This window comes from Ammodytes marinus (assembly GCF_949987685.1).
Source record: "Ammodytes marinus genome assembly, chromosome: 8".
In the NCBI taxonomy this organism is placed as follows: Eukaryota; Metazoa; Chordata; class Actinopteri; order Uranoscopiformes; family Ammodytidae; genus Ammodytes; species Ammodytes marinus.
This window is the reverse complement of record NC_137212.1, coordinates 25,731,828-25,748,322: the sequence shown is the minus strand read 5'-3', so window position 1 is coordinate 25,748,322 and position 16,495 is coordinate 25,731,828. Positions and strand designations below refer to the sequence as shown.

At 41.5% G+C, this 16,495-nt stretch overlaps 1 protein-coding gene across 3 annotated transcripts in view; it reads right to left on the bottom strand.

Annotated features, from left to right (window-relative positions):
* Nucleotides 1-3,391: 3,391 nt before the first annotated feature.
* evi5b (ecotropic viral integration site 5b) overlaps nucleotides 3,392-16,495 on the bottom strand; it is a 40,122-nt gene continuing 27,018 nt past the window's right edge. For 2 of the 3 annotated variants that reach the window (XM_080033047.1, XM_080033045.1), the window contains exons 13-20: nucleotides 15,763-15,933; nucleotides 14,510-14,641; nucleotides 14,058-14,198; nucleotides 13,438-13,596; nucleotides 12,725-12,871; nucleotides 12,343-12,438; nucleotides 7,570-7,665; nucleotides 3,392-5,246 (exon numbers count right to left, since the gene is read on the bottom strand). In XM_080033047.1, the coding sequence (XP_079889173.1) occupies nucleotides 4,983-5,246; nucleotides 7,570-7,665; nucleotides 12,343-12,438; nucleotides 12,725-12,871; nucleotides 13,438-13,596; nucleotides 14,058-14,198; nucleotides 14,510-14,641; nucleotides 15,763-15,933 (1,206 nt within the window). In that variant the 3' untranslated portion in view covers nucleotides 3,392-4,982. The remainder of the gene's footprint in view (nucleotides 5,247-7,569; nucleotides 7,666-12,342; nucleotides 12,439-12,724; nucleotides 12,872-13,437; nucleotides 13,597-14,057; nucleotides 14,199-14,509; nucleotides 14,642-15,762; nucleotides 15,934-16,495) is intronic. The other variant, XM_080033046.1, reaches the window with a different exon arrangement.

Below are 16,495 nucleotides of genomic sequence, written 5' to 3'. Positions count from 1 at the left end.
GTCTGGTGATGTGAGAGCGGTGAGTCAGTGGTGAGAATAATCCAACTGTACTCCGCTCTGACCTGAACTCTCCTACTGTTTGGAGGGAGACGCGGCTCCGAGGGCTTTTAAGCGATTCCAACCTGGCGACTGGGCATGCGCACACCGTCCGTCCCGTCTGCCAGGTGTTGGGGCGGACAGGTGTCACTGCAGCGGGCTCCTCACCTCACTCCACTGCAAAAAGAAGAAAAAAAATCTTTATTTTTCAGTCAGCGCGCAGTGTGGGTCATAAGAGGAAAATAGTCCAGAGCGGGGAGCAACTTTTTGTGTTGTCTCTTCAATGCAAAAAGCACTAATTTTCAGCAGTGAGTTTTATGTTTGTATTGTATGACAGGCAACGAATTGGACAATGACCTACGTCAGAGACTTTTTGCCGTTTGAATCTGGACTTTTTGCAGTGTTGGGGGCAGCGCCTGGAGCAGATCGTGCCCGTGGCAATCAGTGGAAGTGATAGAGCAGCAGCAGCAGTGGGCCTTATCACCCCGCCGCTGACAGGGGGAGAGGAAACACGGAGGCGCACCCCAGGGTGTCAGCTGCTGCCTGAGAGGCTGCGTGTAGCGTGAGGGCGGGGGAAACTCTGAATATACATTGTGCTTTATATAGATCATGTTCACCTATAGGCTACATATATAGGCCTATACACATAGAGGCGTATAGCAGCACAATCTGGGCCCCAACCATGAAGTCGGTTATGCGGGCCTTATTTCTCCCTCTATCCATTTTATTATCCACATTTAAAAAAATAAAAAATGTCTAACAAAATAGCCTTATTGTGTCTAGCCTACAACTGTTTACATTACTCTGTGTTTAATAGTTACTAAGAACTGTATACCAAGTTGCCAGGGACTACAGGTGAAAATGAGCCTGCATGGCTAAATCTGGCACATTTACATGTTGAACTTTGGTGCTCATGTTTATCAATGTGCGCTGTTCCTTCTAAACAAAGAAATAAAAAAAGTTAAAAAGTGATACTTTGTCAATAACCGAGCACCTTATCCTACTGCATCACTCAGCTGATCAGTTAGAGATGCCTGGCCGGACGAAACCAGTTTGCACATTTTAGAAAGGTTGAGGATGGACACAGGGAGCATCCACTATTTAAAAAATGTAATTCCTCACTCAACTAATTTATTCTCGGAACTGCGTAAACAAACTGACGCCAGTTTGTAAACGCAGCTATAGTAACTGAGTGATGTGGAGCTGATAGGTTTAATCAACATTGTGTCAATTCATTGGGAGATGGCTTGAATGTAACCGATATTCATTTGAAGATGCACTATAGCTTTGATATAAAACAAATCAAAGTAATTGATTTAGGCCCTGGGTATACTCAGTTCCACCACATTCAATATTATAGAAAATGATCCACATTAAATACGCACCAATTTGGACGAAACCTTGGAAACATGACACAGTTTGGTGGAGCTGTGACGCGTAGACTGTTATTATGTGACAGACACTCGCCGTGCTCCCGCCTGCGGTGCTGACAGTTTCACATTACCAGCTGAAAAGAATGGAAGAAGTGCCTAACAGAGACAATTTGTCGCCTGTTCGCCCCATGGATGCAGATTGTTGCGCGTTAAGCGTCATTACGCACGGGACAATAGAGCCGTGCATCCTGATGGACAATGCAGGTGAATTCAATGAATCAAAAAACCAGTACGATAGAGTAAGAACTTTGATTATCACAAGGTGAATCACCACAACAATGCAAAGCATCATTCATATTTGATTGGGACTGCATGAAGAAAACAAATCCTTTTAACATGTAAGAATTTCTTTATTTTTTAATAATGAGTTTTCCCATTTCGATGACATTTTTAAGATTACAGAGCCGCATAGGCTCTCTCAAACCTAATGGAGTGAACATCTTCTACAGACGCACGTTTACCTATCAATACATCAGCTCAAACCAAATCATCCATAACTAAAACTGGTCAGTAGCTGAAGACACGATGTTATGGGCTAACTCTGTAGATATAGATCTTTTCACTGTCAGAACGAGCAGCATTGGTCGGCTCCGGGAAAAGCCGTTTATCAGCCCACCATGGACAGGAAATCAAAGCGCCACATGCCGCGGCTCGATTAGACACACGCGGCCGTGGCATCCGGACAGTGTTGGTGAAGATATGAAGCTTGAACCGATAAAAGTCACAGCAGACAGACAGACCTGCTGCTGCCCGTAGTTAACCGATAGGCCGACACAAATACACACACACGCAGACACACACACGCAGACACACACACACGCACACACACACACACACACACACACACACACACACACACACACACACACACACACACACACACACACACACACACACACACACACACACACACACACACACACACACACACACTTTCGTAACGCTGCGTAAAAGCAACTGTGGCATCCTGCCATGACAACACACTTGGACATAACAGACCCGAATTAGGCTATATCATATTTTCCTGGTACTTTGCAAAAGCCACCATTTGTCTGAGAGAAGATTTATGTTTTGTTCACGCGGTGTTCACTGCATTTAATTAATATCCTTATTGTTTGTGCATAATTCATTCAAACCTTTCTTTCTCCATATTGAAATAGCCTACAACCCTCGGCACAGCTCAGGTCTTAACGCACTTTTACTATGCAATATGTTACAATTTAGACAAATTGGGTATCGGCTAAAGTAAATAATAATTATGTTTTAATCTCAAAATATTTCCTCCCAAAAACCGAATCAATTAATATTGAAGGTCTTATCCGTTTTAAGAAAGTTTTTATTTTATCTCAAATTAGGGTAGGCCTAATATTGAATCCAAATTTACCGATTAAGACCTAAAATAATTTAATAAGATTTAAATATCTACATAATCCGACACGTTTCTTTGGCAGGTGCAAACATTTTTTTCTCCTGAAGTTGTTCTGGAACGTTGGGGTTTTAGAAGCAGTCTGTTCAATTTGAAAAAACCGTTACTGCCCCTTACTGCGCTTTTAAATGGCTTCAAAATACCCGCAAGCATCATCCATCACTGCAATCACATACAGTATATAGAAAAATAAATTACATAAAACTATACTACATTCAAAGTCACATAGAAAGTCATCTTCACCAGCATTCAGCAATATCACCAACCTGGCGAATCTTCCAGTGCCCCGAAGAGAGGAATGCTCTTTTGAAAATGTGGTTTTCTGCATGAAATGATTAGTAGATGAGGCTCAGCGCTACAAACCGCGACAAATCACTTCCTGAAAGCAGTCAATCTAAGCGAGAATCTTCAGAGGAAGGCAAAACATCCCACATGTCTTCACAGTCATCTCAACACTGGGGTTAGGGTTAACATGCGAGACATGAGCCAAGGAGTTTATCAAACATTTTATTGTGAAGTCCTCACACACACACACTCGCACAACAATCTCAATGTAGTCTCCAGAGTGTGCTGACTGCTCCATAGTGTAGCCATGTGTGTCCTTACTGCACTGCAGACTCAAAAAGTGCCATAGCGTGTTCCTCTCATCAAACAACACAGCGTAATCTGGTTCATCGAAGGGACATTATTATCACCACGTCAAAGTCTCAATCGTTTTTTCTGTTTCCTGACCGTGACAGCCAAGCTATAGTCACTTCCAGCTCGCCTTTATACTGAAAACAGGAGTTAGTGTTGGCTTGCAGACATTCAGACATATTCAAAGTCCTATACACATCCAGGTCCGTGCGTATGAAATGGAGTGGAATTGGCCTGTGGCTGAGCACAGTGCAGAATATAGTGCTGCTGACTTTGGTGACACTTTTGACCCATTGATTCCCACCCCAGATGGTGTTATAAAGTGTGCTATGTTCCGTTATCTCAGCTTTCTTTCTCTCCCACTTTTAAAGTTCCCCAGACTGTCATCCATTTTTTGTGCAAATTTGTGATACGCAAAACATATGATGGATAGACATTACTCATGTTTGACTCAATGTGCTGCGTTGACTTACTGCATGGGTCATTCTGAAAGTCAAGTTTGGATGTGTTAAGAGAACTGGGCTCCAATAGTAGTAACTTCAAAAATAAACCTGTCCCCTTTTCAGCACTAAGTATTAACGTTAACTGTTGTGGAGAGAGCATTGCTGAAGTCTTCTGATGGGCGAATGTCACTTATTGTTTTTCTCTTAACAGGAATTCAGCCCACTCGTCTCTAAAACAGGATTTGTGTTACCATATTATACTGTACGTACTGTATGTCCCTTTTCTTTCTGAATTGTACAATATTCTAAACATAGGATATGATACATATTTTCAAGTTCAAATGGAGTTTGAAAAAAAAAGAACATCATAATACACATTTACATATCTACAAGTATGCAGGTGTCACATTGACCGTGTGGTAAGTAACACCAAAGGCATGCGGCATGTGCTAAGGCCAAAAAGTCAAGTGTGGCTGACCCAAGCGGCTTTGATACCAGCCTATGACCAAGCTCATCAAGACAATAGATATTTATAATTATATATACACACACACACTCACACACACACACACAGACACACACAGCACATACAATTCTGCCTCTGCATGATGGACACTTAGTAGTAACGGCATCAATACATTTGTGATGTTAATTTATAAAATGCTTTAAAAAGTATAAAAAGCCATTGGATGAAGTGTGTGATGTAGCCTTAAAGCTCTCTGTCTGTGTGTTGTACCTACAGGAGGGCTCAGGGCTGACTTTGATACGCTGCACATCATTGAATACACTGACGATGTGATTCAGTCAGTGGTGTGTGCTGGCCTCAGGAAAGTAAAGAAAAAACTACAAACAAACAAAAAATCAACAACTGGTTAATCCATAGGTGGGTGTGATTCTCCTGATATGAAATGATGATGCATTTCCTTTTTTTTCTGGAACTTAAGAAAGTCCAGCTCCAGACTTTTGTCCTTTTTGAAATGTCTGCTGTAACACCTCTGACAGCATGTGTCACACAGTGGTGGACTTGTGGTTGGCCCCTGTTGGTACAGAGAGCCTCAGAGCTTCATCATCCTCCTCCTCCTCCTCCTCCTCACTGTCGCTGTCCGGCAGGTTGGGCCTCAGCCTGACGCGGGCCCTGTGCTGGCTGGCCTTCAACACATCTTCATCTGAAGACTGGTACGAGCGCTCATCCCCCAGGTAGTGGTTGACGATGTGGATCCCATCAAAGGAGGGCGGATTGGCCAAGCCCCTCTCGCCTTTTAAGCAGCAAATCTGTGGGAATAAGCAGGAGGAGTATTAGGAGTCACGCAGAGACTGTCTGAGTCAGCCTGCAAAAAAAAAAAAATTATGCAAACACATAAATGTAACTTTGGGAGGGAGATAAAACATGTACTAACCTGTTGAACACAATATGATCAAATATTTACCAGTCAGTGATATTTAAACACTATCACTGGACAATGAGATGTCTTCCACACATCATGCAAGCAGCAATTCAACAAGAAAACAAAAAGGGAACAATGGAATAAGATATGAGCCCAGTTCCAATTCCATGCTACGTACCAATAGTCAGTGCTATGTACAGTAAGCTTAACATACTCATTTACATAGTTAACTTTTTTTGGTGTAGGTAAAAATGAAAACAATTGGTTTGTCATTCTATGAGTAGCTCCGCCATGTCCTTTGAACGTTACATGGTACATCGAAAAGCGAGATCTTTGGAGAGTAAACTTTATTCTGTCACTTTCCCAGTGTGAATGCACTACATACTCAAACTTCTTTAGAATGACTATGTAGCATGGATGTGGGACAAAGCTGATGGTATTGTTTCTTCATGGATGAGGCCTAGCTCTATTTGGGACTGCTTGGAGCAGCAGCTATTCTCTGCCGTTTATCACAGGGAGGAATGTAACCTAAGTGTGGTAAAAAAAAAAATACATCATCTAACTGCCATCTTTCTGTTGCTAAGCCTGTAGGGGCTTACTGCTAGCACTGCTATGGCACTGCGAGCACACACACACACACACACACAAATATTCTGTCTCTAACAAAAAACAATTGAAAAAAACTAAAAGCAGGACTAACTGGCTGCTTTGACTGAAATACGTCAGGTTACCTTTCACACTTTCCTAAGCAAGCATTCATTCAAGATCGTCTCCCACACAGTTAAAGGGACAGTTCATCATTATTTTTGAAGTGTGGTTGTATGAGGGAGTAATGCACCTTGTGGAGATTGCGATTAGTGCGGTCACTAGAAGGAGTTTGGGGGGGACTATCCTAAATTTAGCGTACAATTGAACAGATGTGTATTTTTTGGGTAAGAATTTATATATGTGGTGAAAAAAATTGGTATTTTCTGCTGGCCCCCTCTGCAACAGTACCAGTCAGACTTTTGCTACAGTGACGTCTCCCCCCCAAACTCCTTATAGTGACTGCACTGATATTCCATCTGCATAAGCTAACAGAATAACTATGCCTCATACAACCCCACTTCAAATATACTGAACTTCCCCAAAACCGTATGGGGCTAGGGCTTTGGGACAACACAATGGTATGGGTTGAACCACTGGAGGTCATATGGTTACATTCGTACCAACTCACCTGGGTGGGCCTGCCATGTTAACAGACAGACATGTAAGAAGAAATGCATTCAGAGGGCAGTTCAGAAGCACAATACACACACACAGACACACACAGCATGACTACCTAAAGCCTATATGTCTACCTACACCTGTCTACGCTCGGCAGCCTGCCTTCCTGTTGTTGCCATGCATATAGGAAATCTACATGTGACTGCAGTCAACATTTCCAGCTATATGATGCAGGGCCAGCCTCTGCTCTCAGGTTTGCTCACTGCAGACTCATGAGTGAGAATGATTCATAGCCGGACACGCTCAACCCAAGGTGACCACCAGGGCAAAACCAAGAGAGATGGAATATGACTGTGCCACTGTCATGTGGGCAGATCCATATACCGCCAATCAACCAACTCCATTGGTCATCTTTATTTTAGTCCATTTCATTTCTTGTTTTGATTGAGTAAAGGCCACGGATGTGAAGATATGTTAATGTTCCTGTAAATACCAGATGTGCAGGAAGATAAAAAAAGACTACTAACTGCAGTTTTTTAAAAAATTTTAGCATTGAAGATAAGGTTCTCAATCACTAATTAGTAGGTGGCTATAGTAGTAAGAATTAAGGGGAGATGCTTTCACTTCTCTAAAGTCAGTTAAATTCATCACAAAATCACATTTTACTTGTAATTCATGATCAAATTTCAGTTCTAATGTTAATCCATCTGTGTTATCTATCTTGGCTCCACTATTGTTGAAACATCTGTAGGCTATAGGCTATGTCTGTGAAGGTGTGTGCAAGAGGTGTCAACTCCGCACAGGAAGTCTCTGGGTGTAGTGAACACTGCTGCTGATCTCAACCTCAAAATCATATCTGAAAGAAATGTTGTGAAATCTTCTGAAATGCTAAGATCAAAGAAGTGGCAACAACCAAATCTGAATCTCTACAAGGGGAAAAAAAGCTTGCAAAATAAAACAGGGCCAATACTTAATGGCCTGGTGCCTGTTCACAAGAGTCCCACCTCATCTTTCAGCTCTGCTATCTGGTCTTTGAGGTCACGGATGTACTGGCTGGAGTCTGTGTGGTTGAGCTGGCCCTGGACCTTTCCCTCTTCTTTCTGTTAGGAGAGCAGAGACACAATAGACAAACATTAGCTAAGACATAAGAGCTAACACTTGGAAAGGAATGATATATACAGCATTTATGTAAAAACATGTGAATACCTGGGGAAAGGTAAGGGATACATATCCCTTATATATACACACATCTCTGGAAAAAATGAAGAGACCACTCCAAATGCTCAGTGTCTCTCGTTTTACTATTTTCAAAGTTTATGTTTGAGTTATAAGAACATTTTGGCTTTCTTCAACATACTACTGACAACATTTCTACCAAATTCCCCCCGAAAATATTGTCATTTAGAGCATTTCCATCAAGTAATAAAGAGATAAAAATTGAAGAAAAATCCAGACTGGTCTTTTAATTTTTTCCAGAGCTGTATGTGTCGCGCTCCTGTTCACCTTGTCGCTCTTTATTTCTTGAGAGAGACCCTTTCGCTTTTAATGAACCCACTCATTTCAAGGATACTAATTAATTGAACTCATTTATCGTAGCAAAATATTGATTTGAACTTGGTTTCATTTGGTTTAGAGTGTTCAAAAAGTATCCCATTGTTTTTTGAGCGATATGCTACTGTTTGTAGACATCTGCTGTTTGCAGATTGGTGACAGGAAGTGATCAATCATAACAATGTTTGTGGCTACAGTCTGTTATACATAGCAACAGTGAATTATGGGGAGGGGGGGGGGGGGGGGTATCAGTGCTGTGTAATAATAACCGTTATAAACTAGTGAACAGGCAAACGTTGGCAGAGCCCCGCTGCATCACAAAGTTCCTTCCCTGTGTGGCGGGAGAGCAAACAGACAGATGTCAGGGGAAAGATCTTAATAGTGTCATTTGTGTTTTGATTTCCTCCTGGGCCTCTAGGGACGGAGGCTGCCTGTTAACTCCAACAGTTAAACAGACCATGTGCTGTTTACCCTCCTCAGTGAACACATCTGCAGCCTTTGGAGACAAACACACACACACATCAAATCACACCCATCTCAACCTGTGAAGGGCTGACAGAGGGGCTCTAACCACACGGAACACAGACACCAAAAATAGAAAGAGGGAGACGTGTATGCAGCACAGCAGCAAGGGCTAGAGAGGTGAGACTGGGCTGGCCCACACCCTAAGATACAGATAGGCCTTTTCATTCCTGTGGTAAGGTGATGTTAAATATGGCGGGTCCCACTAGGCTTTTTTGTTTTGTTTTTTTCTCAAAAGGGAGGTGTCTAAACAATATTATTCCAAGAAGCTGTTGTTTTTGAGGTTTGGCTGCAGCCATGGCAGGCCAGGCAGTTAATGAGACTTCCTGGATTTCAGCTGTGTGAATCCACAGGTGTCAGGCCGTAGCCAAACGTCTCCACACAAATAATCTCTTCCTCAAAGCTCACAAGTCAGTTGAGCTTTATTAAGTTCTAGCAGCAGATGAACACAAGCAGTGCCCCCCCCCCTCCACTCCTCTTCTTAATTTTCACTTAGAATCAAACAGACAAGTATGACAGGTTCCATTTGTTTACCGTACCAACAGCAGTCAACTGAGCACAATCTGGCACATCATCCTTTGAGTGTCACACACAACACTGAGCTAGTGAGCAGAATCACGGCCCAGAAAAGACATTACCATGAAATGCAAGAGTATTCCATTTGACATTTTATGTGGTGTTTCAGTTTTTTTTTAAGTATTTATAGACTTTCTGTGCATCTCTGTTGTGGCTGTGATGGGTAGCTTGATTTGAATCTGCAAAGGAGGTGTAAAAATGGTATGATTCACCTTTGTATTTTTGCCATGGTTAAAGCTGCTTCTCAGCAAACAGAAAGGTTTTTGTATAAAATGACTCTGGCACATGTTACACTTTAGTACAAATTTAGTCAAATGTAAATAAAATGTCATTATTGAGGGCCAGATATATAAATAAAAGCAGATTCATTGGGAGACCAATGATAAAAATCCATATTTATTTTCAAAGACAAGATGTCCTTTAGGGGCCCACACATTTTGTATAAATCTCTGAGCATGTCATAAACCTCAAAATAACCCATGCATGTCACCTTTGGTAGAGTCTGTGCTTCAAGATGAGAAACCACTTCCTATCAGCGCAAGAGACTGACGCCATGGCTGTGATAGTCAGAGAATCCTACACATAAACCTCTCTAGATCACTCACAATCTTTTACCATCATTGCTCAGTGTGTTATAATTCATTTGGATCCATCACCCGCCTCCTTTGTGTTCAAAGCGATGGGCTCTTCATTGACCTCTGTCTGGTACACTCAGTATTTAGTTAAGGCGATCACATGTGACCTCTCTCTCACATCATAAAGCAACACGCAAATTGTCCCCACCAACATGTGTCAGACTATCCTCTGACGTGGAAGGCAACAAACGAGATTTTTCTTTTTCTTTTTTTCATCTTCTTGAAATTGAAGCCGTGTTTCACCCACAGCATATAGAGCAAGTAACCAAACCACAGACCAAGAAGCCAACACTGGCACAGTGATTTCACCCACACACACACACACACACACACACACACACACAAACTATCTTTATGTGTAAGCACCCTCTGTATACCCCCTTTTCTTGATGCTGGTCATAAAATAAAAAGGGATAATGAGGTGTAAATCAAGTGAAAGTGCTCTGCATGTTATTGACAGTCAAATGAGAGATGAGTTGTTCATTGGGAAGATAGTGAAAAGTGTGGGGGCGGTAGTGGTAAACTTCTGGTGTTGCATGCTTTTGCTCCATCACTCAAAAAACAAAACCTCAGACCACACTGTGTGATTGTGTGTGCCTGTGAGGGGGAGGGGGAGGGGAAAGGGGGGGTTAGGTGTCACAATTAGAAATAGTCCGGGCCTCCATTTTAAGAATACCTCAAAAACCTTAAACGCAGGGATAATATGTAGTATTTATAAGCACTCTATTAAGATTAGTTGAAAGGTTTATTATACAAAATAAATTGGTTGTATCAAGTTTATCTTAATGTAAAGTATGTGAAAAAATGACAACTTCTCCTATGAAGACATATTGTGTATAATCACTACTTGGGTTTACTGCTACTACTATGCTTAGTAGTAGTATTCACTGGAAGGGATATACTATTAATACAAATCACTGCTTCTGAAAACTGTATCTATAATTGATCTAATTTAATATTTTTTCCACTGCACATATGTGGGTTGAGTGTCAGACATTTATTCATATGTGACAAAAAAAAGTCTGCTGACTCGCTCACCTAAAACCATCCAGTCGGCCTCAAGTCTCAGGCAACACAATTAAAAAAAATTGTTGTCATTTTATTCAAACATATATTTATATTGCATGGCTATTATAAGTGTAGGTCTACAAAAGATTCCCAATGTGTCCCTATAGCCTGTTTACACCCCAACACTCACTGTTAACAACATACTGTGGATTTACTCCCATAAAGGAGAGCAGTCAGTGTTCAAAAGGTGTAGCCAACAAACAATCCTGTATCTCTGATCAATCACAACTGCTGAGTGCTGGCAGTGTGAGACCAAGCCTTTATTTGTTTTGGTCACCCTTGTTGTGTGTAGCGTTACATTTGTTTGGGGATAAATAAGGATTTCTTTTACTCTTACTTGTTGAGACTGGTTCATACAGGGACTGAGTTTATATGTGAGGCTATCCAACTGGATTAAGAGTCTGAATGGTTGTGCTTTAACCAGGGTTCTAAAATGAGTTATATAAAAAAGTTATCTATAGTTATCTATAAGTAATCTTAAATTTACATACAAATAAATTGTAGACAAATCATTTTCAGTTTTAAGATACAATGAAAGATGACACCACAGACTACTTCCTTTCTCACACAGATTTAGGGTATGGAATATATGTGACACATTTAGTACATTCTGATTGAGGGTAGATTATTATTTTCTTAACTGAAGTTTAGATTATTATTAAAAAAAAAAAAAAAAAAAAAAGAGAAAAAAAAAAAAGAGAAAGAGAGAGAGAGAGAAAGAGAAAGAGAAAGAGAAAGAGAGAGAGAGAACAAAATCTGTCCTGGACCCTCAACCCTACACTCTACTGATTTAAAGCTCTTTTAAACTTTTGTATTTCTCTCTATATTCATGACAGGCAAAAATGGAAGTTAGGGGAAAAAAAATATTGATAATATTGATAACCGCTGCGTGGGTGAGGTTTGATCCGATTTGATAAACGCTCTCGTCACCTTGGCAACGACAAGCAAACACTACATCTGTTATCAGATTCAGTTATGGAGAAATTCTGATTGGTGGAATGAAATCTGTGATCTTTTTTCTCTCTTTTTTTTTTGAGCTCTGCTTATTTCAAAGCAGTGAGAAAAGCTCAGACCCAACCACAAACATAGATATCATGTCATGGGAAATAACCACTATAGTTCTGTATGTAGGAAGCCCATTGCTCATATTCAAGACACTTTGTTGAGGAACATGCCATCAATGAAAACAACAATACAACCTTGACATTGTCACTATACAAATTCACGGATGGGACATTTTCTATCTTTGTCACTGGAGAGTTTACATTTGTTAAATGTGGTTTGTGAAGGAGTTTGAGAAGTTGGTTGCAGAGGCAGGAGTGTGATGCCACATACACACATAGCATGCAGTGTGTGTGTGTGTGTGTGTGTGTGTGTGTGTGTGTGTGCGTGTGCGTGCGTGTGTGTGTGCGTGCGTATATTGACCTGAATCTCCAGCTCTGAGATCTGCTGCTGGAGTTCAGCCATAGCAGCGATGTTGTCAGCTTCACGCAGCCTCACTGCCATCACCTCTTCTTTACTCTGCAGGAAAAGAAAGCAAAGACCTGATCTCAACACTGGTTCTACCAAAGCCCCGGGGAGGTGTGTGACGCTCCCTGGATTGAACAACATTTGTGTATTTTTCATTTGTGTGTGCAAAAAAAAAAAATGATTCTTGCTGCTCTCTAGTTGTTGCCTCCTTTTAGATCTAGATACTGACGTCATCCATTTCACATTTTAAACACAAACTCCCATATTTTCGAACATATTGAGATGATGTATGCCTTGGTGGTTTGTCCCTGTGCACTGAGCGGTGAGGGAGTTGTACCTTGCATTGGAACTCGGCCTGTCTCCTCTTGATCTCTTGCAGTTGAACTTGCAGGTCTTTGTTTTGCCCCGTCAGCGTTTGAACACAGTCCTGCAGACAGCGACTCTCCTGCTCCGCCCGCCGCAGCTGGTTACTGTGAATCTGGTTCTGTGGGAGCACACGGTTGGTGCATTGAAGAAATACTCAAATAAAATAAAATAAAATAGAATAAAAAGCACTCTTTTTTAAGTTAAAATGAAAAATTATTATATTCCTGAACTGCCTGTACTGGTTCACATTGACACTTTTCTGAGTTGTGTAGAAGTGCTGCCCTCTGAAGGATACTGTGTGACAATACAGATGAACAAATGTTCTTCTCTCACAGCTCTCAAACAGTTTGTTTTATATCATATTTTGTCTTTATTTAATCATATGAACATTTATATCATAATATTCTATTTATTTATTTAATTCTTTGGCCGTCCATACAGCGCTTGAAGTGTTTGTCGATGATATTCAAGCTAAATTGATTTACAAAAGAGAAAAACACACATATGCGATGAGCTTTAATCATGGGGAAACGATTCAAAAATTCTACATCCACCTTACTAACTGTAAGTGTCCATACAACATTATACGTTTCCTTAGATTACTGCCATTCTAAGGAGTGGAAAGCTAAAGAGTGTCAGATGTAGGAGCAAACAGCTGCTGATGTAGTGGGGGTAATAGCTGACCTGTGTCTCCAGCTCCAGCATCCTCTGTCGTGTCTCTCTGAGCTCGGCCTGAGCCTCTGCCTCCCTCAGCCTCACACTCATCAGTTCATCCTGCAGTTCACCCAGGGCGTTCTTCCTGGGGGTTTCCTTCCAGCGGCCACTGGTACGGGCCAGGTGGCGCTAAGGGACAGGCCGTACACAGTCAGTCAACTGTCCATCACATTAACTCAGTAGGGCTGACAACATTACAACTGTAATTTTTTTGTTTTTCTTTTCCATTTTGGAAAAAAAATTAGCATTTTGCACTCCGTAAGCATGTCCCGACACAAAGATAATGTACTAATTCAATTGAAAAAATAAACTTAATTTGTTCTATAGCACCTTTCATACAAGGAAAGCAGCTCTGTGTGCTTTACAATATAGAAATAACATGCATAATGTGTTACAGGAGTGCTTTACATTGAAATAGAAGTGAAATAAACAGAAACACAGGGATGGAAATGGCATACAAATAAATGATGATAAAAAAAATAAAGCACTTGATAAAAGTCGGACGCAAATAAGATTAAAAATACAAAAAACCAGGTAAAATAAAGAAAGAAAGAGAGTGAATTGTGTGCGTATTGCGTGTCCATGCTGACCTGCCAGTGGTCTTCCAGGTCTCTGACTTGCTGCCTGAGCTCTTTGAGGCCGGTCACAGCCTCTGCCTCTCTCAGCTTCACTCCTATCAGCTCCTCTTGAAGACGCGCCACGTTGGTGTCATCAGGCAGCGACGTGTTCCTCTACAGCAAGGTGGGGAAATAATCCAGTGTTTTAAAAAACTGCAGCAATTAGATGTACACTGATAGAGCTATATAATCTAAGATCTAGACTGAGAGGCTAAGATTTAGGCAGTACATGTACGACGGAGTATTACATTGAGGAAAAATAAATAAATAAAACCACGAGAATATTATGACTTTATTCTGCTAGGCATAATATTAAGCTATGGCTTTTTTTTCTCGTAAAATTACTGTATAATAATAAAAACATTTAAAAATCTTCAATGTGGTCCCTCATACTGAGTGGTAAGATGCTGCCTGGGGCTACACACCTGTTCCATATCCAGGATCTTGTCTTGCATCTCCTTGAGTGCACACTGGGACTCGGCCTCCTTCAGTCGGGCCTGCACCAGCTCTCTCTCCAGCTGCAGGACGGACTCCTCGGAGTAGCGCGGCGCTCCCTTCTACAACAGGACAGGTGTATGACCACACACAGCAGATACTCATGGGCCATGCCTCTGCCCTCAATGTGGGCAATTCATCAACTTAATGTACCACCTCAATGTTTGAGAAGAAAATACTCCTTATAGTGCCTCCTTACAAGTACAAAAGGAGTCAAGCTTAATTTCAGCTGACATCAACCATTTTGCTTTTCACTTGCACATCAATAATTCACAATACTGCTCATTGTGACAGAAGATAACAAATTATGCAAAACATTGTAATGCCTTCAACATTATCATCTGGAATCTAAGAATCAATTATTCAGAATGTGTAAGAGTCCATAGATATGCAACCAGAGGATTGTGTGAACAGGGTGCCACGTGTGAAATCCGCCAGCCGGTGAAACAGCTGCTTACAAATTCATGAATGCATTGCCGAGAACGCAGAAGACTGTAAATGGTGGCTGAAGTGTGTAGTACACCGTGTCACAATTTGAATTCATGCATGCCAAAACAGATCATTACCCGAAGCCGCTGTGAAAAGTGAGAAAAAAAAGAGCCCCTGCCCTGCCACTTGTTTGGCTCGTGAGCGCTGGGTGATAACCAAGACACACCTGAACTCTAGTGAGACACATCTTTTTACTAGCCCAGGTGTCAACTCTAGCACAGCACGCCATCTTGACCAGGTCAGCCTGAGGGTAAAAGTAACTGCATAACATGAACGATTATGGAACGCAGTGGGACACATCGGGGCTGGAGATGATGGGACCGATCCCACCGATCCACGTACCGATCCATATTCAATTGTAGATTGAATATAAACTATTCAATGATAGTGTAGACATCAATTTCTCTACACAGTTCCCACACTTGTATTTTTTAAATATTCACTACACACTAAATATCATAATTTTTCGCTCTTTAAATAAGAGGTGTTGTGTGGTTCGATACAGCCTCATGTATGTTTACACGTAATACCACCAACAACAAATATAATGTTGAAGAATTACCAGCTCTTGTTTAGGAATCAATAATGTCAGATATCCAAATCCAAGTGGGAATCTGATCAGGATTGTAAAAAGAGTTGGCAGGATGTAAGGCTGTGCGACGTGCCAGCGTGGCTCTTCCTCGGCCCTCCTTACCGCGTGTGGCTGCTGCTGCTGCTGCTGCTGCGGCGTGTGCTGGAGCTGCCTGATGGTGCTCTGGGCCTGCTCCAGCTGAGCACTGGCCTCCTCGCTCTGCTGTCTGACTGTGGCCAGCTCCCGTTTGACCAGGTAGTTCTCCTCGGCCTCCTGAGCCCGAGTCACTTGTCCCTTTGAGGACATAACCAACCCAGCAGGGGAGGGGGTGGAGTCAGCACCACAACAAGTCAAAGCACAGGGCGGAATGGGTGGGCAAATCACAAGTCAAGATCAGGGGATTTTATTGGGGTTTTTTCTAGGAACATGCTTGTTTAGAGAGAAAAAAAAGGTGGAGTTAGCAATTCTGGAGAATGTTTTGTTGTTAAAATCACTTTATCGTCAAAATCTGAGAAAATCTCCTAATAATCCGCTGCCTGTATGTACTGTGTATGTGCTGAAAAAAATAAATCACACAGCCGATGCACTGTAAACGTGTATAATGCTAGCTATTGAGGGCCCCCTTTGTTATCAACCCGTTTACAGGGTCAAGCTGTGGTTTACACACCATATTTTTCAGCGCACACACAGTATTGTACAGGTAGCGTATCACAAGGAGATATTCACGGATTTTGACAATAAGCGTTCTCCAGAATCACAGACTCCACCTTTAAGTCTATCAATGTTTCAGTTATAGTTGAATTCCTTAGCTTTCTTAAGCAGGATTAAGGGATTCTCTCACATTGTCTGCCACATT